The sequence below is a fragment of the Phoenix dactylifera genome, chromosome 3, assembly GCF_009389715.1.
Source record: "Phoenix dactylifera cultivar Barhee BC4 chromosome 3, palm_55x_up_171113_PBpolish2nd_filt_p, whole genome shotgun sequence".
In the NCBI taxonomy this organism is placed as follows: Eukaryota; Viridiplantae; Streptophyta; class Magnoliopsida; order Arecales; family Arecaceae; genus Phoenix; species Phoenix dactylifera.
In genome coordinates, this window is record NC_052394.1 from 11,423,790 (window position 1) to 11,445,994 (window position 22,205).

The 22,205-nt window shown below is 37.9% G+C and overlaps 1 protein-coding gene across 1 annotated transcript; it reads left to right on the top strand.

Annotated features, from left to right (window-relative positions):
* Nucleotides 1-11,961: 11,961 nt before the first annotated feature.
* On the top strand, nucleotides 11,962-18,807 carry LOC103722803. Its single transcript, XM_026799845.2, has 8 exons — nucleotides 11,962-12,182; nucleotides 12,354-12,608; nucleotides 14,140-16,727; nucleotides 16,844-17,113; nucleotides 17,201-17,281; nucleotides 17,939-18,050; nucleotides 18,150-18,216; nucleotides 18,302-18,807. Exons 1-8 carry the CDS (start codon nucleotides 12,113-12,115, stop codon nucleotides 18,330-18,332), a joined length of 3,474 nt encoding a protein of 1,157 aa, XP_026655646.2. The 5' UTR covers nucleotides 11,962-12,112; the 3' UTR covers nucleotides 18,333-18,807.
* The last annotated feature ends 3,398 nt before the right edge of the window (nucleotides 18,808-22,205 follow it).

The window sequence follows — 22,205 nt, forward strand, 5'->3', positions numbered from 1 at the left end:
GATGAGGTGGCAAAGCTGCTTTTGCTCGATTTGTCCGGATTTCAGCCAGGTTTCCAATTAACACGTGCAATGCGCATTGTTTTTTTTTTTTTTTAAAGTATTTTTGAAAAGCAAAATAGTAATATAATAAATTGCAGAAAATAGAAAGTTTTGCTAATCAAATTTCTGTTGGACATTGTATACTGACTGACAAAGAATTTTAAAAAGAAAATTCTCACCAAACTCATCAATTATCTATAAAGAAGAAAAATATGAAAAGGTCAAATTTTATTGCCAAACTAACCACAGAGGAAAAGAACCTATAAAATGGAGAAAAAAAATAGAAACATAAGCTAGTCCAAAAAGAAATAATAATAATTCAAACATAAATCTAGCATAATAAAAGAAACATATTAATGACATGCCAATTTGTAGCAAAAATTAAATACAATATCTTTAACAAAACAAATCAACATCAATTGAATTTGATGCAGTGAACCAAGACTCGGATAATGAAAGGCATAACTCCTCAAATTCCAAGCCAACCAATCAAAATAATCCATAATTCCAAATTCACCGACCTGTTAGAATAATTGATAATTTCTCATCAATAATGCACCAATGCCACATGGCAAACAGAGAATATTGTATAAGCCGAGCTTCCTTTTGTTAGCCAATTTGAGCAACCGATAAAGTCCTATTGCTAATACTAGTATCCACATGATGAACGGAGAATTCTGCATAAGCCGAATATCTACTTTAATTATATAATAAATAATAGATTATTAAAATATATAGATGACTTATAAATAAACCTATAGGGATGCATGGGCTCAAATGGCAAGAGATTCAAATTTTATGTACATCATATCAATGAGTGTTTTACAAATTGATGTCTTGACTAAGATGAAAATCTTGGTCCATGCTCATATTCTTACTGCTAGCAAACTTAATTCATACTAGCCACAATCACAAGATATGCCAACATAATTACTATTGCTAGTGCATTTCAAAATTGAATTTCAATTACAAACATCAGCCATTGATAGCAGACTTGATTCATGAAATCATGAGATACCAACATGATTTCCATTTCTGGTGCATTCCAATTTTGAATTTAAATTTCAAACATTAGCCATGCAATCTTCTTCCCTCAATTTTGGGTTATGGAAAATTACCATTTCTATTGTATTTTAAATTTGAATTTAACATTTATAGTTTAAATCCAAATCAATTAGGTCAAACTTTTCATTTGTATTCTTATGTAGGCATGTGTCTATAAATACAATACAATACAACAGTGGCAAATGCGACCACTATTCTCATTCTCAAAAATTTTCCATTGTTTCTCCAAAATCTTTTTGTCTTTCATGGTATTAGAGTAGTATAGGACTTATCGCCACCTATGCTTGGGATCAAACGTCCGAAGGTCATAGAAGCATTATCATCTTTAGCCATTACATTAAAAACATCATCAGCTTCTCTTGTAATTGCTAACATTACCAGTATAATTTCTATTAAGCTTAATTCCAATAATTGTCTTATATGAAGTTCTTTTTCTCCCAATCCTAAGTCATAAATTAATGGGTATCATGGATAAGCACTCCTGCTCCTCTAGAAATCATCTTAGAAGGTGATAGAAGAATAGTGAATATTGTCTTTGATAAGTGGTATGGAAAAGGTTAAATAATTCTATCTTGGATTAATGTTACCCTTTCAAAAACCGCTATCCTATACACTATGAGTGTCAAATCTACTAAGAACATAGGAAGCACTTGAGAGATGCTTTGGGACCATTATCCAGTCCCACATCATTCATCTGAAGTAACAGTTGGATGAAATCAAGAAAGGTCCACTCTTAATGCAAGGGTATTTACATAAAATTAAACAAATCAAGAACCAACTAGTAGCTAGTAGGGAATCTGTAAGTGACATGGATATCCTTATATACATCCTAAAAGATCTTCTAGAATATTATAGACCATTCCAAACTGTAATTAGAATATGTGCAAAATATGCATCAGTTACTGTAGAAGAACTCCATAGCCTTCTTTTGGCAGAAGAGTTAAAAGTCTCAGCGAGCCATCCAATCCCATACAACTTAATGCTATTGCATTTGCTGCAAATCACAATGGGTTCAATAGACAAAATAATGGTCATCGTCCATTCAACAATAAGCAACAGTAATGTTCCAACAACTATCAACAGCAATAGGATGCATTCGGCACTCAAAATTGATCTCAACAACATCGTAGAGAGCCTAACAATCAGGCAAACAATCATGCAGCACCAATCTAGCAAGACTCTATATGGCCTATCTATCAAATATGTAACAAATCTGGGCATACAGTTTTAGATTACCATCATTATCTTGATCTTGCTTTCCAAGGTCGACTTCCTCCTCAACGACTAGCTTCAATGATGACCACTTCACATCCCATGAATGACTCTAGCTACTTGCCACATTGCTGCCAGTCTTGAAAATTTGACCATCAACTTCTCAATACCAAGCCTCAGATAATCTACAAGTTGGAAACGGTGATGGCTCGGTTATCAAACTATTGGATCCTCTCATGTCACCACTTCATCCCAATCATTTATATTAAATGATATCCTCCATTATCCAAATGCATTAGCTAATTTACTTTCAGTCAAAAAATTTGCTCATGATAACAATTGCTCATTCACATTTGATGCTAATAGTTTTGTAATATGGGACAAAGCTACAGGGAGGACGCACCACTGCAGGTTACTTGAGAATAAACTCTACGCCTTTCACTCACTCCAACCATCAAATAAGGAGATATCTCCAATATCATTTATCGGACATCGGATCTCAGATGAGGCATGAAACCATCAACCGGGGAACCCCTATTTTTCTCTACAATATTTAGTCCTATCTAAAGTTTCTCCTTCAATAAAGTTTTCCAAGAGCATTTTCTCATCCTATCAACTTGGAAAGAGTCACAAATTTTCTTTTTCTCCTTTGAATTCCTTATCTTCTAAACTTATGGAACTAATATATTATGATGTATAGGGCCTTGCTCCTATTGCTTCAATTTCAAATTTCAAGTATTATCTTATTTTTGTTGATCATTATAATTGTTATACATGGTTATTTTCATTTAAATGCAAATTTGATGCGTTCATCATATTTGTTAACTTTAAACAACAAGTTGAAAATCTTTTTAAAACAAAAAACAAAATTTTACATTTGGATGGTGGGGCGAATTCATAGGACATGTTTTCATTAATTTTCTTAAATCTCATGGTATTGTTAATCATTTAACCTATCCATACGCGCCCAAACAAAATAGTGTTTTCGAATGAAAACATTGGCATATTGTTGAAACTGCTCTAAAATTATTGGCCCACTTTAATTTATCCTTAAAGTATTGGCTTGAAGCCTTTTTAACTACTACATATCTTATTAACAGGCTACCCATTTCCCTTACACCTCATATGTCACCCTATGAACTTTTTATTTCAAAAATCACCAAACTACACCCATCTTAAAGCCTTTGGATGCATAAGCCATCCCTATCTTCTCCCTTACCGATCTCATAAATTGGAATTGAAGTTCTCTTTTTGTATTTTCCTTGGCTACAGTACCAATCAAAAGGGGTATCAATGCCTTAACAACAAATCAGGTCATGTTTTTGTATCAAGACATGTCATCTTTGATGAGTCTTTCTTCCTATATCTCAATATCACCTCTCTTCCTTCCACCTCAACCCATCACTTTCAGTTTCGCAAATGTGGTGGGTTACATTCAGTTCCCAAACGCCTCAACCAGTGGCGCCACACCAAAATGTTGCACGACGTCCAAGCTCTACCTCAAATCTTTAACCTATTTTAAGCATTTTACCAAAGGCTAGATGTCCATCTCATGCCCTGTTGGGCTCCTATTCAACCCCGCCTATACTACAACAACAGCACAATCAGCTACCGGCCCACAATGATCCACATGCCCAACCGCAAATCACCATCGACCAACCTTCCTAGCCACTCTATTCAACTCATCCAGAACAGTCCTAAAACAACTCAACTCTGCAACCGAATCCAACATCTAGCTTATCGCCATCTGTCCTATCTCAACCAACCTTAGACCCAGGCTACACTAATTCAATGGTGACAAGATCCCAACATGGAATAGTTAAAAAGAAGATCTTCTTTAGCACCAAACACCCTATTCTTACTGTATTATTCGCCGCTCATCCGTCTTAGCTATCGTGCTATATATACACAAGCATCTAAAGTTTTTAAGTGGTATGTGCTATGGACACTGAATTCACCGCTTTCCTATGCACTGGTACGTGGTCTCTTGTCCCATTTTCAATCCAACCTGAATGTTGTAGGCTGTAAGTGGGTGTATCATCTCAAGCAAAATCCTAATAGTTCCATCAATAAGTACAAGGTACATCTTGTTGCAAAAGGCTTTCATCAACAACCAGGAATAGGTTCCATTAACTTTCAATCCTATGGTGAAATATAATACTATTCATATCATGTTAACTTTGGCTCTCACCTTTAGTTGGCCTCTTCGCTAACTTGAGATGCTTATGCCAAAAAGGATGCTTCACTGGCTGCAGGATGAAGATAAAAACATGGGATCAATTTTTCCATGCATCAACTATGACAAAAGGATCGAAGGACTTAATATAGAGAAATTAGGTCCACTGTTGAGAATACTACCAACAAAACAAAACAAGCAGGTATTATGTTGTTCCTCTTTCCCATATCATTTTGGTGGACCATAGTCCATGGTTGAGAAAAAAAATGGGATCTCAAGAGAGGTTAGAAAGAAGGAGATTAAGGAGGCCAGATGGTATCCCAGCTGACTACTAAGGTCCTGTTTGGGGGAGCTGTTAGTAATAGAGCTTTTGCAAGTAGAGCTGTTGGAAGTAAAGCTGTTTGAAACAGAGCGTTTATAAAAAGCTATCTGCTGTTTGGTAACTACATTTCTAAAGTGCTGTGACACTTTAACATGTGTTTGGTAAACAAACTGAGAAAGTACTTTTGTATGACAAAATGACCATAAAGGACATTACCAGTATTATACAACAGAGCATAATAAAATATAATATGTATTAATACATAATATATAATATAGTATAATATTAATGTAATGTAATATAATATTATTATAATATAGTACTATAACATTATGTATTATAGAATAATAATTTAATATAATATTAAATTATTTAACATAACATATCAATGTATTATGATATAATGTAATATAATATTATATTTATAGTATAATATAATAATAAATATATAAAATATTATAATTATTAGTGTAAATTAATTTTTCATCCTTCTAATGACCATTATCTCTCTAACAAATTTTCTAGCTAGATAATAAAATTGGTTAAATAATTACTAATATTTTTATTTATTTATTTATTTAGATCAGATTATTTGTCACTCACTCATTATTATTTTTTTTTATTTTATTTATTTATTTATTATTTTATTTTATTTAAATATAGAGGGGTCACCAGCTATGGGTGGTGGCCAGTATGGTGGCTGCCACCGTGGGCAGCCACGAGCTCCGAAAACAAAAAAAAAAAAAGAAAAAAAAAAGAAGAGGAAGAAGGAACAGAGGCGGCGGCGTTGAGAGGAAGAAGAAGATAGAGAGGGAGAGGGAGAGAATGGGTGAGAGAGGAAGAGGCAGGAAGAGAGCTTTGGGGGGGGAAAGTGTGATTTAAATGGAGGGCCAGAAAGTGCTTTTTAGCCCTCCAAAAGCTCCCCCAAACAAAGCCTAAGTCTTTACACACACCCTCATTAGTGGAGCTTGTTGCAAAAGTGAAACATGGTGCAGACAAAGCTGAAATTTCCAAAGTACGAAATAGAACCCTGGTTGTCTTTATTACCATATGCCGAAATTTAATAAGAGATTTTCATCCAAGAGGTTTGATAAGATTTCAGGATACTTCCACCAGAGATGCAGAAAAGAAATCCTACATAACACCTAAATGAAATAAAGAAGAGATGTTATTTGGAATTACCATTAAGGTCAAAAGGTAACCGCAAAAGCTAGGTTTATGACTTTCTCGTAGAACTTAAGATGGTAAATGCAAAGGTGGAGGATATGTGGGCGGGTTGGATGAAATTCTTGGAGCAACGAGTAGATTCAACAATTTTTTTGTGCAAGACAATCCAAAACCAAAGTGATGCCATTAAAGTTCAAGCCTACATTAGATATAAACTTATTGCATGTGATGGAAATCATTAATTGATTTAATAGAAATCATATCTTGATTCTCTCGGCACCAGATTAGGCAAATATGGGCAGCTATACAATCCTATGTGATGGAAATTATTTCTTGATTTTCTCAGCAACCGGATTTGGCAGATATGACTGGCTATATAATTCCATATGATGGAAATTATACCTTGATTTTGCTAACTATGTACATATTTGTAGAGTTTTTCTTTACATGGATCATATCATTCCTTTGATGTGGGGATACTGATCCCATATGAAGTGTATATAAGCATATCATTACACCTAAAAATCAAGCTTTCGGCTACAAATTTCTTTCTCAACATGGAATGCTGCAATTAATCAAGAAGAGGTCTTAGATCATTTGTTTTTGAGTACAGGTAATCTATATTAATTTGGAATCAGTTAGTATTGAAAAGGCAGACTTGGTGATTGGATACCAAGTAAATATAGCTGCAGGCCGTTATTTATCCATCCAATCAATCAATCAATCAATCAATCAATCTATATTTCTGTTAAGCAAAGTCTGAAGTGAATAGCTGCTTATGCCCTTTGGGAGATTGAGTACTATTTATCCAGCCAATCCAATTCCAGTGCCAGCAAAAAATATTGATTAGAAACAAGTGCAAATATGATGCAACAGCACAGCAAATCCAGAATCCTTCTAATTTTAATTGTAACATATAACTATGCTTCATAAATTTGAAACTTCTTAACAATCAAATCAGAGATATTGGACTTTGAAAACATAAGACATGAGAGAGGGAAAGGCTCTTTTACAATTCTACCAAAATCCTTAGCAAATGAACAAGAATTTGCATATTTCACAACTTGCCATTCCGTTAAGCTTTCTCACTACCTAACAATCCATTCGATAAACAAGGCAAATAAACAGAAAATCCTTGCATAGATCTATCTTCAGGCAAGCTGTAAATCTCTTCAAATCTTCCACTATCTTTGCGGTAAGCAAGGATCTTTCTAGACTCCACAAGAAGAAAAACAACATATGTGAGGACTTGTGTTGTTTAATTCCACATCGATTATTCGCTGGATAGATCTTAGGTACTTATACAGGATCAAAAAATCTAAATAATACCTTTCGGCTAGCTTTTTTGAATGAAGTCTTGGATTGTTACAATGCGAATGCCTTCAAAATGAAAGGCCAAAATTTAAATGTAAAACAAAGGACGAGCAGCATAAGGTACATATTCTCAAGCCCGTCTCTCCAGCATCTTTTTGATATCGATGCTATACTTCAATACCCACTCACTACCCTCGTCGTAGTCTCTAAGAACCAACATTTATGTCATCCTCATCTTCCAGAGGGTAACGAAAGTAACCTCCAGAGAACCACTACCCCTGTCATAGTCTCTAAGAATCAACATTTATGTCATCCTCATCTTCCAGAGAGTAATGAAAATAACCTCCAGAGAACCACTACCTTTATCATAGTCTCTAAGAATCCAAACATTTATGTCATCCTCATCTTCCAGAGCGTAATGAAAATAACCTCCAGAGAACCCAAGGCCACACGTTGGAGGACTTGCCAGATTATAAGGATACTGCCGGATGCCTATGAAAATTTCATCTTCCCAATAACAGCGACCCTCCCGATCCATAAAACGTCCACGCATATTAGATTTTGGCAGCTTAATCATTCGGCAAACTCTTCCCTCCTCGAGATTGACTCTGTTGCCGGAAACTGGACCCGGGAGCAACCACTAGCTGAGAAGGAGAAGCTCCGGCAGGTAGCGCGTCGGCGGGCTGCGTCCTCCGGGGGAACCTGAAAGAAGCCGGTGGCTGGAGTTTCCGGCGCCGACCCTCCGATGTTTAAGTCAGATGAGGCTTTTGTGGAGAAAGAGAGACAGTTCGTATGTATCAGTCCAAGCCAGAAAATCAGAGTCAGAAGAAGTCCCTTCCAAGAGGAAGAAGTTTCTCTTTTATAGGAGGGATACAGGGTTACCTGTGATGTGACTGGGCAAATTAATGAGTTATCGTCATGATTGGGCGTGATCGTGTGAATTAATACGTTGCCGTGGAGGGCTGGACTAGGTTGAATGAGCCAGTGAGTTGTTGTGGATGACCGGACGTAGTTGCGTGAGTCAGTGAGTTACCGTGGATGGCTCGAGATTTTGGGCTGGCTGGAGGTCCGTGGAGATCATGCGCATTTAATTGTTGACAGTCGTAGCAGGGTATGATCCCTGGTTGATATGTCGTGCCGTGGCCGGTAAGCAAAGCATGGTGTGGTAAGGCTGCTGCAGCGCGTGGCCGCAGCATGTGGACGACGAGCTCGGCCTGCGGAGCTCGGTCTTCTAGGCTCGGCCTGCATGAGCTCGGCTCGGCCTGCATGAGATCGGCCTGCTGTCGAATTTGGATGCTTTAATTGTATTTGTGGGGTGGTCCATTTTTTCCCCTAACAGACTCCAACGATAGTTTGCCTCTCATTATATCTTACATGCAAAACTCCACGAAAGAAAATACCAGCGTATCTAAAACTATGATCATCAATGGGACCGGGAAAATCCACAGTAGCCCACTCCCGTGTCTTCGATGAAAAAACCATTAACCTACCATCATCCTGGCGGCCAAGAAGATGATAGTGGTGAGAGACATGAGGATTGAAGGTCAGTGCTAGAAGCCACAAATTAACTCTTTCTCTAAACATGGGAACAGCAACCCACTCCCTAGTGGCAGGATTGCAGATATAGTAGCAGTAGAGGTACACATATGGCCTTCCCTCCTGGGTTATACATCATCGCAGACGGATACGAGGAGTAGCCCATGGCAGCAATTGATGACACATCGTTATTCATGACACGCAGGAGCGGCCCAATGTATTTGGGGGCCTAAGGCCATTTTGTCTTTGAGGCCTTATCTACAGTGGGCCTGCCTAAGGCGAATTCACAAGGGGCCTTTTTTTTCATTTTATCTTTGAGGCATTTTCTACGGTGGGCCTTCTTTGGGCTGGGGCCTTAGGCGACTGCCTCAGTTGCCTAAGGGTTGAGCCGCCCCTGATGACACGTATCAGCTGACGGGGACGACGACGACGACGACGATGCTGATGATAGGCTGACGTAGAAGTTCTCCGAGTCAGTGAAGAGGGGAGAGATGCAGTATGTGGGAACTTGCCATGGTAGGAGGGGTCCGAGGTGAGGGCGAGCAATAGCTTGGAGACGCATTTAAATCGGACAAAGGACTTGGCTGGCAGCAAGGCCAGGATCTCGATGAGGTTTAAAATAGATAGAAAATATAGTAGATTTGTAAGGTTGAAAGAAAACTTGATGAAAAGTATATTTTTGATAAAAAATTTTTGTCTTATGCAACATGACTTCAGCTTCTCATATTCATAGGCCTGTAAAGAATTTTCTAGACTAAACTTTTAGACTACCACAAAGGTGACTCTTTAATCTCCACAGGACTCTTAGTTTCTTAAGTTCTAAGTGCATAAAAAATTAATTATTGATCACTATAGGCACTTAATCCAGAATATATTGGAAACTAAACTATCATCTTCTAGGTTCTTCCACTTGATTCTTCAGCTTCCAGATACGTTGGAGACTAATCTATGATTCTTCATCTTTCAAAAAATTACATAATATTTTTTCAATATTTGGCTGCACCGAGGTCCATCTCCAACACCGAATGGAGTAAGATAAGAGTGGGGAAGGAAGGAAGGAACTCGAAAAGGTGGTGGTGTATTTGAGAGCTCTTAAGTCTTTCAGAACTTGATGACTTTCTAGCAGGGCATGGTTGCACAGTTGCACTTCTAGATTCTTCATGGAGATGGAAGTGCCCCCATTGACTTAGTGGTATAACAGCTCACGGTAATTCGAAAACTGAGTTTGATTTGTTTGTTTGCGTGTTTAGATAGGGCCCCATGTTTTGTTTGGAGGTGAGGTTTAGAGATACTGTGGGTGCAATACCATCTACGTTCTCCATACTAAATTTGCAATATGTTTACATGCTTAAAGTAATTGCATTAATTTCCAAATGTGTTGTCTCTCATAAATGACATATATCCTTAAATTAGAATGTATTAAGTTCGAGATAGATATGCTTAAAATCCAATGTTGCGCGACATGGGTGCAAACTTGAGTTCTTGGAATGGGCCGAGGACCAACCTACACTTCATGGCAGATATAGTATGCTAAAAAAATAATGATTTTAAGAAGATGAAATGGCTTAAGCTGATATTCAAGTAGATATCTTTCTTCTAAAAAGAAAACATTCAACTACAGATCTAATAGTATTTATCAAATTAATGAGGTGAGGGTTATAGGGCCATGAAATCGATAGGGATATGGAAAAGCACTTTATTTGAAAGAAATTGGGTACTAAATATTTTCTTTTAACGTTTGTCTTCTATCATTTCAAGTTAGCAATCAATTATAGGGTAAATTGACAGATAACTCCATAGAAACATTAACATACATGATGTACAACCAATCTCGTAGTGTAACATTCCGACTCATTTGTAAACTCATAAATATATATATATATATATATATATATATATATATATATATATATATATATATATATATATATATATATATATATATAGGATACATATATAGGATCCATTCATTTCATTTCAAACTTTCATTTTATGCTCACCTTCACCAGATTATGTGCAAATAAGGTCCACAATGTCCAGTGCAATATTTTGGGGTTTCTTCCAGAGCTTATGCCTCCAGATGCGAAGAACGTATCTTTGCTTAATTATCTAAAAAACTTGCCCCTCCTCAAAATCAACAACTCCTAGAAAAATTTATATCATATGAGTTAAGATATGGAAGATGAGTTAATTTTTTTCAAAATATAGTTAATTTTTAAAAAAATTACATCCAAAGCACTATAGTTGGACAATATTTTTTTTCAAAATATATTTTGTTGTACCGGTTTGAACTCTGAACCAAGCATTATAAAGCATATCGTACCATATTGATTCGATACTGATATATGATACAGAAGGTTGTTCCGATATATATTATACTAAAAAAATTTTGTACTATATCGTATTAACACAATGCTGGTAGAGTAACAGTACAAAATTTGGTACCTAACACAGCGACTCCATAGCATCAATCATACACCTAGGGGTGGCAATCGGGTCGGATCGGGTCATAAACGGATCAGGTCACATGTAGGTCGGGTCAGAAAATCATAAACCTGAACCCGACCTGTTTATTAAACAGGTCCGAAATTACAACTTGAATCTGTCATATTTAATAAACAGGTAACCCGATCCGACTCGTTTAACCTGTTTAATAAACAAGTAACTTGTTTGCCCAATCCAACCCGACCTGTTTAACATGTTTACCCAATCCAACCCGTTTAACCTATTTAGACCTGTTTAACCTGCTCAACCCGACCTGTTTTAGACTTATTTAGACCCGTTTAACCTGTTTAGACCTGTTTAACTTGTTTAGACCCATTTAATCTATTTTGACCTGTTTAATCTGTTTAACCCGTTTAACCTGCCCAATAGTTAAACAGATTAAATGGTTTAAACGGATTAGATATCTAAAATCCGTATCCGACCCAATTAATAAACAGTTTAAACAGATCGACGTGTTTACGATCCGAATATATTTAGGCCTAACCCAAATCTATTTATGGCGGGTCGAACACGGGTCGGATTGGATCATATTTTGCCACCCCTACGTACACCCCAAGCCAAATGTTCTAATATATTTATCTGTCGAGTATACTTTAAAAAACGGGGGAAAAGAAGCTCCAATGCTTCCCCTCCAAAACTCCCACCTCAATCTCTCTCTTTGCTTCTTTCCCCTACTTGACGCCCATCTCTCTCTCCCTCTTTCTCTCTCTCTCGCAAAGAATCAAACACCTCCTCCATTCTCTTGGATTCCCATTCCCATCCATAACCCCATCCACATGGCTTCCGTTACCAGTAAAGAAGAAGAAGAAGAAACCCAAATCTTGGACCTGAATTCCCCTTCACCAGGTATCATTTCCCATTCAACCACACCCTCTCCGATCACCAAAAAAAAAGATGCCATCGTTTAATCTTTCTTGAATCTGTCTCAATCAAATGCATACATAACCGACGACTACATCTTCAACTAATCTAGTTCGATTTTGATGTGCTTAACGATGATTTCAAACGACGCTCAAGTGTTGGAAGCTCCAGGTTGCGTCCTTGAAAATGTTCATCGGGTAATCGATACCCGGTCCAGGAATCAAGCCTTTGGTTCTGATGGCCATGATCGAGATGAGGGAATGCAGAGAACTGAGGCGGCGAGTGTTGTCGATGCTTGTCGAGGGGAAAGAAAGGAGGGAAAGTGTTGCTCTATTTGGTGCTCGAGTGATCAGGGGAACAAGGTTTACGTCACGGACTCGGAAGCCTCATCTGATGAAGAGGATGGCGCAGGTTTGTATACATATAAGTGAGAAAATGCACAACTTTTTCATTCATTTGTCTTTGATATCCACTTGCTGCTGCTTTAGCTTATATGAATGTCGAGAATTTAACAAGTAATACAATTGGTGAAATGAAGTTTTGACTTTTGATCACAACTTTCAGAGCAAACTGTATGAGTCTTTTTTTCAATCTCCTTTTGTGTGCTGTCTAGACCTTCAGGATGCTGAGATGAAATTGGCTCAGTGTATCTCAGTTCTTTCCACATGCCTTATGGTAAAAAGGTAGTAGTTAAATTAACTGCATTCCTCCATTTCATGAAAAATTGCAATACTTTATGCAATGAATGGATGTCTGTAGTGTCATTCTTATGAGAATGTAATGGCATCTTGTTTCCAGTAATGCCAAACCTAAATTTCCTTATGTTATACCAAGTAAAATCTTATGAATCTATATTCTAGAACTTTAAACAAGTCCATGTACATGTATCTTCAGCTTCTAAAGCTGAAGTTTTCCTGGTTTTGTGGGCTAAATGCATCGTTTTTGAGGAATCAATAGGTACAGTGTCTAAGGAATTTTGTTGAAACTAAGGATTACAAAGAAAAACAAAGGGAAAAGTCAAAACAAAATAACAAAGAAGGAACAAAGGAAAGCAGCAAAAGTTTTGCTGCTAATACTTCACATTAACTAATCTGAAAAAACAAGTGAGAGCATCCAAGTTCTTCTCTTGGACCATCTTCTTCCACAAAGTCAAGGTTTTCTTGATAGATCTAATCAGCTCCATAGTCTCGACATAGAAGTTTCTAAAGATTCTCCTATTCCTTTCCGACCAAATGAGCCGGCATCCAGCAGCTATCAACATGTCCATCCTTTTCTCCAGCATTTCTTGATGGCTTTCAATTTCCAACTGCACCATAAGTCAGTAGCTTCAGAAGTTCTACCGGGCAACCTCAGTTGAAATCGAAAATGACCCCAAATACTCTTCACCATTCTTCAAAGAAGGAACAGATGGTTAACATTTTCCTCCTGTTGCCCACTGAACACACACACTGAAAGGCATCTCAGATTCCTTAAAGTTTTCCATGGTTAGCAGTCTATTCTTAATAAGCAACCAACTGAAAAACCCTCCCTTCAGTATATTTCCAGATTGAAGAAAAGGAGGAGGAAAGGGTGCCACCAGAGTTAAAGAACTCATAGAACCCCTTAAAACTGAAAACATCAGAATTGTTCCACCTTCAAATCACTCTATCTTCATCTCCACTGAGCACAACATGCTTATTATTCCAACTCATTGAACCCCTAAATGCATCTTATTCTTCTCGTTTTATTGTCCATTATTCTCATACAGAATTCAGCTCTTTTATAGGCGACTAGGTTCCTTCTGCATCACTTCCCAGTTGTGATTCTTGCAAAAACCCTGATATGGATGCTTAATTTAATTTGTTCCACACAGAGAACATATCCTTTCTTGAATTATCTGCAGATGTGCTACTTGTAGGAAATATATCTTTTGCTCTAATAAGCTGTTTTTCTATCTTTTTAGGATCTATAAGAAGAAAAGGCCTTACTTATGTTCATGTAGAATCAATACAGTCTACCGGTCTTGTTCCTAAACATAGTATGATGCCAGAGGAATGTGACACTAATCCAAAATTTTCTCTGTGCAATGGTGATTCCAACAAGCATCAAAAAAATGCAATTGCAAAGCCTGTTGCTGAGGTGATCAGGATGGATATGAATCCAAATACTATAAGAGATACGTCTCCTGCTGCCACCAAAGTAGGTAAATTTGTCCTGGATCACAAGGATGACTTGCATAATCATTTACAGGGTTACTGTAGTTCTGAACCCATTGACAAACTAAATCATCCAAGAGTGAATGAAGAAATGAATGCATTGGCACTGGCTGGAAAGGAGCAAAGCATGAATACAACCCAAAGCATTTTCGGAGAACTGAACCTTTCTCATTCACTCATCAACAATCGTGCTGCTGCAGGATTGGCCTATATTGGGTCTCAAGAACCAGGTGAGTTGTCCCAAGCCAATGCTATGGATGTTGTGGATAAGTTACTTTCAGCCTATAATGTCGGATCATCTCAACATATTGACACTGGGAGAACCCAAGGGGCAAGCTCATTTCACATCTTAGTTGCAAGTGGAGCCCAATGCTTGGCTAAAAGGGCTGATCATAGTTGGTCAGTTAGAAGGGCTGGAATTTTTGACTGGGATGACAGTCTTGAAGATGAAAGACAAGATGGTTTCCTTAGTAATAGAAATGATTGCTTCTGTTCAAATCGAGCGAATGTGTGTGAATCCCCTAGTGTATCCTTAAAGCCTATATATCTCAACTCCAAAATTATTGGAGGTGCACATGATATGAGTGGGCAGAGGGAATGTGGAAACTGCAAAATGCATTCAAACAGAACCAGTTTAACGTGTCCAGATCGATGCTTAGTACCAGAAAATCCAGTAAGAAGCAAAAAATTACATGAATCTATGACAAAAACAAAGAATCTTTTCAAGGATGCAGATGAATGGTCTAACTCAAAATCTCTAGTGCTGCAATCGGAGGCAGTTGATGTAGTTGAATGCGTAGAAGATGTGTATGATGTGGGCCCTAATACTCAAATGGCTGCTGAAGCTATGGAGGCCTTATTTTGTGGTGCTCCCGTTAATCATGGTTTGGAAGATGCAAGTCCTGTAGGTGGAATTTTGACTACAGATTCCAGAAGAGGTGTGATAGTGGAGAAGGCTTCAGCAATGAATATTTCACTCCAAAAGATCGTTTCCTCTAGTCTTAAGTCAGAAGGCATTCAAATGCAATATAAAGGAAGAAAGGCACGCAAGACTATATCTAACAGGGTAAACTTAAGTTCTAGGAAATGCTCTAGTAAATCAACAATGAAGAGGAAATTAGAGCGCACAGCAGAAAAAACAGAAGTGGATAAGGAAAACAGGGATCTGAAAGAACGCTCACATGCTGTAGCCTCTGCCAATCCGAATGAATATTCAGAATCATTCAAGCAACAGAAGGCATCAGAAATAGTGAATGGAACCTTCGTCAAAGAGGTTGACAAATATTGCAAGTCATGGACATCTACAGGAAAGCTTTCAGACAGCATTATAGGGAAGCACTCCTTAAGCCATATGCCTGTTTTGCATCAAACTAAGCGGAGGGAAACTAAGGCTACCAATGATGTAAGCTTTCCTGAGGCTCAAATGAAAGAAAATATCCATTTTGTAGATGCATCTGGACTGCTGATGCCCACCAAGAACAATCGTACTAAAGTTTCAGGCAGAAATACTACACTTGAAAGGAAGTTTGCAAGTCATCCTGATGTGCTGGATAAAAAAGGGAAAAATAAGGAAGAGCTTATAATCAGTGCATGGAAAAGAGAAGCTTTGAGCCACCGAAGATGGAGGACAATGCATCCAATTACTTCAGGCAATTCAGATAATAATGGCAACTTGAGCAACCGATTGCTCTCAAATGATGTTAAGACAACAGCTAATTTGCAACGCACAAAGCAAGGAAGGATCAAAGATATCGTAAGAAGTCTTCCCGAAATCCTAGATGCAGCAAAGAGGGGAAAAAGAACAGTTTTTACACGGTTACCTTCCCGAAGTGGTCAAATCCCATCTAATCCTCCAAAGTTGTCACCAATGTCTTCTCTGCAAAAAGGGGCATCAGTAAATTTTGCTGCATGTAGACCTGATTTAGGAAAGGATTCCAAGAAATGTTCGACCAATAATTGTTCCACTGTTGTGATGAAGCACAGAGTACCTCTTAAAGAAGTGGCAGTACCCAAGTTGAACCCAGAATCTGTATCTAATTTCAAGGATATTGAAGGGAGATCTCTTAACATTCAACACTCTGATGTAGCATGTAATGCACCATTAAAAGAAATAAATACAGGGGTGCCTTTCTGCATGGCTTATGACGCTCTGAGAAGACCATGCAAGAACAGCATTTCAAAATCATCTAGTGCTAGAGAGCTCATCAGGCTAGAAGCTACTGAACCAGCATCCACCTGGATATTGAAAGATTCACGAAAAAGAAAGGACATGGCCAGTGTTCATGTTCTGTTCAGCCAAAATTTGGATGAAGATATAATCAAGCAGCAAAAAAAAGTAACTTACATGCTCCATTTCTTTTACATTTGAACAATGTGAAATAATGATCATACTAGCTGTTACATGACAGGTGTTAACTGTTTCTTTCTTTTCCTTTTTTTGGGGGGTTATAGATCATGATGCGCTTTAGAATTCCAGTTGCATCATCAATTTCAGATGCAACACACTTTGTCACAGATAAGTTTGCACGAACAAGGAATATGTTAGAAGCAATGGCTATGGGTAAACCGATAGTGACAAATGCATGGCTTGAAAGCTGTGGACAGGCTAGCTGCTATATTGATGAAAAAAATTACATACTGAGGGATCTAAAGAAGGAAAAGGAGATTGGCTTCAGCATGCCTGTTTCATTGAATCGTGCACGCCACTGTCCGCTGTTGCAGGTATATGCTTATCTTCTGTTAATTGATCACCTGGCATAGACTCACACATGTTACCATTAGTTATTATTCTTTGTGAGCTATTTGTAGGGTATGGGTGTGTTAATCACGCCAAAGGTAAAACCTGATCGAGCGCTAATAGCTAGTTTGGTCAAGGCAGCACATGGTCAGGTAAGATACATTGTTTGTATGCTATGGAAACTGTAATTTGTACTACTCATCTTCTTATCTTTACTTCTGGTCGGTTTGTATTATTAACTGCACTTATTTGCATATGTTCAAGCATACCTCTGTCCGCATGGAACTTTTCAGCACTCATATCACTTCACTGACTTCTGCTCTCCAGGCTTCTATAACCAACTTATATGGGATCTTTTCATTGTATGTCAAGAAACTAAAATGCAGTCACTATTTGACACATCAATGAAACTAAATTACAGTCACTAATTGCAACTTTATAACTTTTATACATGGAAATCTTTCTTCACATGTCCAGACTTACATCTGAATTTTCTGGCCTTCTTAAGCTAAAGAAATGTAAGTTAACAGGAATTCTGAATGATATTTCTTTCTCCTTTCCTTTTTTTTCGTTTTCCCTTGTGCTGGACCCACAATGGATAGCACGAATCTGTTATCTTCATGCTCCATATTGGCAATTTGCATAGGCTACAATGTGAAGTGAAGTAAGACATAGATTGTTGAATCAGAAAGAAACTTGAGTCATGTTCTTTGATTGAGTTCGTTGATAGATTTTACTTGGCAATTGTGTTCATGATTTTGAATATCGGATGCATCAATAGCATATTGACCTTTTTAAAATTTGTTCAGCCATTGGAACAAATTGGAAGTCATGAAATGAAGGAGAACAAAGTACCAGATGACCTTATTATTATTTCATGCGAAGAAGATTATGAAATTTGCATTCCCTTCCTTGAAAAAGGTAAAGCTCTTGTTTCTGCGACTAGCATTCATACTGCAATGGGAACATTTGAACCCCAGAAAGCCAGCTGTTAACGTGCGTACGAAATTTGACATGCAGGAGGAGATGTTTTCAGTTCAGAACTTCTACTGAGTGGTATTGTTATTCAGAAATTGGAGTTTGAAAGGTATGGTGGTATTCCAAGAGTTCTATTTTAGATATGTCTGATCATGTGGACTGTGTTTGTGACCTTTCCATTTCATCATCTGCAGACATCGCCTTTTTCTGGATCATGCTAAGTGAACCTTATTAACAGTATGGTTAAAAAGCAAGATGAGATTGTTACCAAGAAAAAAACAAGATGAGATAATCACATCCTCACTTTCTTCCTGCAATGAAATGCATGTAGCTTTTGTAATGCCCTTCGAATTTCTCCATACCTTTCGATTGCCAATAGACATGATCTGCAGATGTGTTTACGCAAATGAGTAGTTATCTCTTGGTTTCCTCTACTCCCTGATGATGTCATGTGGTGATTAAGTTACTATCTCCCCTCTCCCCCATAGGTTTATTATATTAGCATCAATCTGGTATGTAATTCCATCAGGTGCCGGGTGGTTCTCATTACAGTTGGTTAGAAGTTACAAGGGCAGCTCATTTCCAAATCTAAATAAATCCCTTCAACCAAGATGCAGATCAGGGAAAGGTCATCTATGATTGGTTTGCTAAATGGTGGTTAACGAATTTTTTTTTGATCGGTACCATTGGCACCCCCCTAATTGGCCTACTGTGGCACTGCAAAATTGCTCCGGACCATAGCAGAAACTGATGCCTTGATCAACAAATCATCTCCAAACTAGCAGTCTGCGACTAAATACTGTGATAAATAGATCAGGCTTGCAAGTGTGAACCATTTCATCTTGTCACTGACTGTCCTTGACAGACACTATGGATGGTGTGAATTATTCTGGGCTATCCCTATCTTGAATATTTCTTCCAATAAATTGGCCTTCCAGTAAAAGGTTTTTCTCCTTGAGATGTTTACATTGGTTATAACATTTTTCGGTGTGTCTGGATGCCTAAATGTCCTATCCATGAGATATCCCCCACAAAATCAGGGGCTGTGTAGAGGTAGGGAATAGAGGAGGCCATTGCTCCCCTATGTTAAGATTACATGGATACCATATCCTTTTAAAGAGTTGATCATTCATGTACTCAGAATCTTACGGTTACAGACCTATCGGCTTGATGATCCCCCTGGCTTTAGCTATTCTATTTGTCTCATCAACTTAGTTCCATGGGATAACACAAGTAAGCTGTGATGATTCAGGTGCTGTACACCAAATCTGTCACCATGAGTCTTACCCTTGTAATGCAGTGCAGTGCTTGTTAGCAGGAAGTGCCTAAACTCTTCTTTTCATAATTTTTGCTAAAAAATCCAAAGAAAGAACTGACAGATGGGAGTGAAATAGTTAATCTTGAGTTCATACAAGTACATTACCTGCATCAGATAGCGCGCATCCAGATCAAGAACCAATTAATAGTTCAAACCAACTACAAAGTGAAACAGTTTATGAATGTAGAAGAAATCTTTGTGCACTAATATCGAAGTCTATGCTCCAAACATCCATTGATGCTTAATGGAAGAAGCAAAATTTGGCATACATTTTGAAGTTCAAGTATGGTCTAGAGCAAAACACTATTGATGCATTCTGTACACACGATCAAAGATAGCAATTTTATGTCACAAAGTCACTCTTGTTAAGCTGGTCAGCATTCATCCATGCTCGCATAGCACGAGTTCTGCAGGCAAAGAATATATAAATCAATGCAAAACTCCTGATTCACTCATCACAACAGATGGATATGGATACTGCTCTAGAAAATTGTTGCATCGTACATTTGTGAAAGCTTTCAAAGACATTTTCACATCTCCAAATTATTCAACAATAAACATTGATGTGCAATTATTAAGGCATATTCATTCATAATTAGGGAATAGAAAAACTAAAAAAACAATCCAAGCAATTCTATTCTAAGGACGAATATGATACATTATTGCAAAAAACATACCATACACAAGTAGAGTAACAACTCAAACTATTTTGGACTCCGAACTCGATCTATTTTAGCCTATTATATATCTGGTTCATATCTACCCATTTAGTGCCGGTATCACAATTATGTTGTGCCCTTCATTTCTTTTAAGTCTGCATCTTTACAATTTTTTTGACTCAGAATATAATCATTTTTCTTTATGGGTATATAATACTCGGGTTTTTCATATATGGATGTACTTATTCATCCCAATTAATATATCCATGACGTGTCACTTATAAACAACATAGAATGCATGTGTGTGTGTGTATAGTTTGCAAAAAAAAACCATCATTGGAAGCTTGTAAATAATGATTTGCGTACATCTGATCATCGCTAGTATTTATAGTCGAGTCGGTTTAAGGGCATTAGCAGTGTCATTGAGGGTATGGAGAAATGCAAGCACTTGTTGGACAAGAAAGATCAGTCTGAGTTTTCAGAATGTATGCAGAATAACCATCTAAAATTGGTCACAACCAAGAGAAGTGGAAATATTGAGAGCCATAGTTGAAGCAGCAATATCCTTCTCAATTAATATAGTTTTTAGCTGAAGTATAACTAATCTTCTCTACTATGAAGTGGGGAAGGATAGTTAGAAAATCAAGTTTTCGAATTTATCACAAATGTGACGTTACCAAGCTACTCGCCACAGAATAAAATAGATGATAAAAAATATGACCACAGATGAGAATTGAAATGCTGAATATGCCCGAACATACTCTCTGCATGCTGCATTTGGAAGAAAATTAAAAGAAAAAAAAATGTTGTGGCCTAAGTATTCCAGGCAACTAATCATTGCAATTTATCTGAAAAAATTGATTACCTAAGACAAACTGAAGACAACGATCCAGGAGGCCCAAGGTTAAGGAAAATGGTGCATCAATAATAATTGCATGAGATCTCATATCATGAACCTATGATACAGGAAAAAACTAATTAATTAACAACACAATGTCAAGAAAAAGGGGATGATGAAGAACTTATGCCAGGAATGCTCGGATTTTTGGTGAGCTTAGTCCGTTTCCACGGTTCGTGATAGAGCAGGCTCGGGCATAAGCAGCAGAGATTCTTCATGCAAGTTTGGATCCCAGATCTTTGACAGCTCGGGACACTTGGAGCTTTGGCAGCTACTCATATGGTGTTCTTCATCTGGGAGCAGGGGGTTGTCAGATCTTCGACACCTCTGTTACAGAGGCAGAGCAGCAGGCGGCTTGGATGGGACTGCAATATGCACGGCGTGTACTTCAGGCGAGCTCCATTCTCTTGGAGTGTGATTCGGCCACGATGATCAGCTGAGTCCAGAAGGACCCTCATAGCGATGGAGAAGATCATCCTTTGCTCCGTGATATATGGTTGATGGTGAGGGAGGAGATTACTTTTCAGGCTATACGCGTATATCGTGAGGCTAACGGAGTGGCGGACTAGGTGGCGGCATATGTCGCGGGCCACTCAGGAGGCACCATATGGGTTGAGGAGGATGACTTGCCTGGTGCACTTCGGAACCTTTTGTTTGTAGATTCTACTAGGTGTATTCGTACCCATGTTGTATGAAATGCCCATTTCAGCCCAAAAAAAAAAAAAAAAAACTTATACATGATAACACATGCACCTGATAAGACAAGAATGAATGGTATGCAGTGGATTCAGAAATCCAGATTGAAATATTCAAGGAAGACAGTATTTTGCAATCTCTGTTCAGGAATGTAATCAATCTCACTTCATTGCATGTCCTTTAGATGAGAGAGAGAGAGAGAGATGGACCAGGAATTAATGTCATATCATTCTCCTGCAAAGACCTACAAGGTGTCAGTCATGTAAGCTGCTAAGTAAAATTGCATCATGTTGATTTAATGGTGGCAAATTCAAGTTAGACTGAATGTGATCCACAGAAATATGACCTGCGTGATAGGCGGTCGTAAAGGTCGACGAATGGTGCGGAAAACTCTCACACTCGCACGAGGCATCTTTGGTAGCGCGGAAGTTTATCTCGACCGGACCTTAGCTCGCATTTCGATGCATACGATAGATATAAAAAGCAACTCCACTACCTACTCATGGAAGACGCTAGCTCTCTGGCCC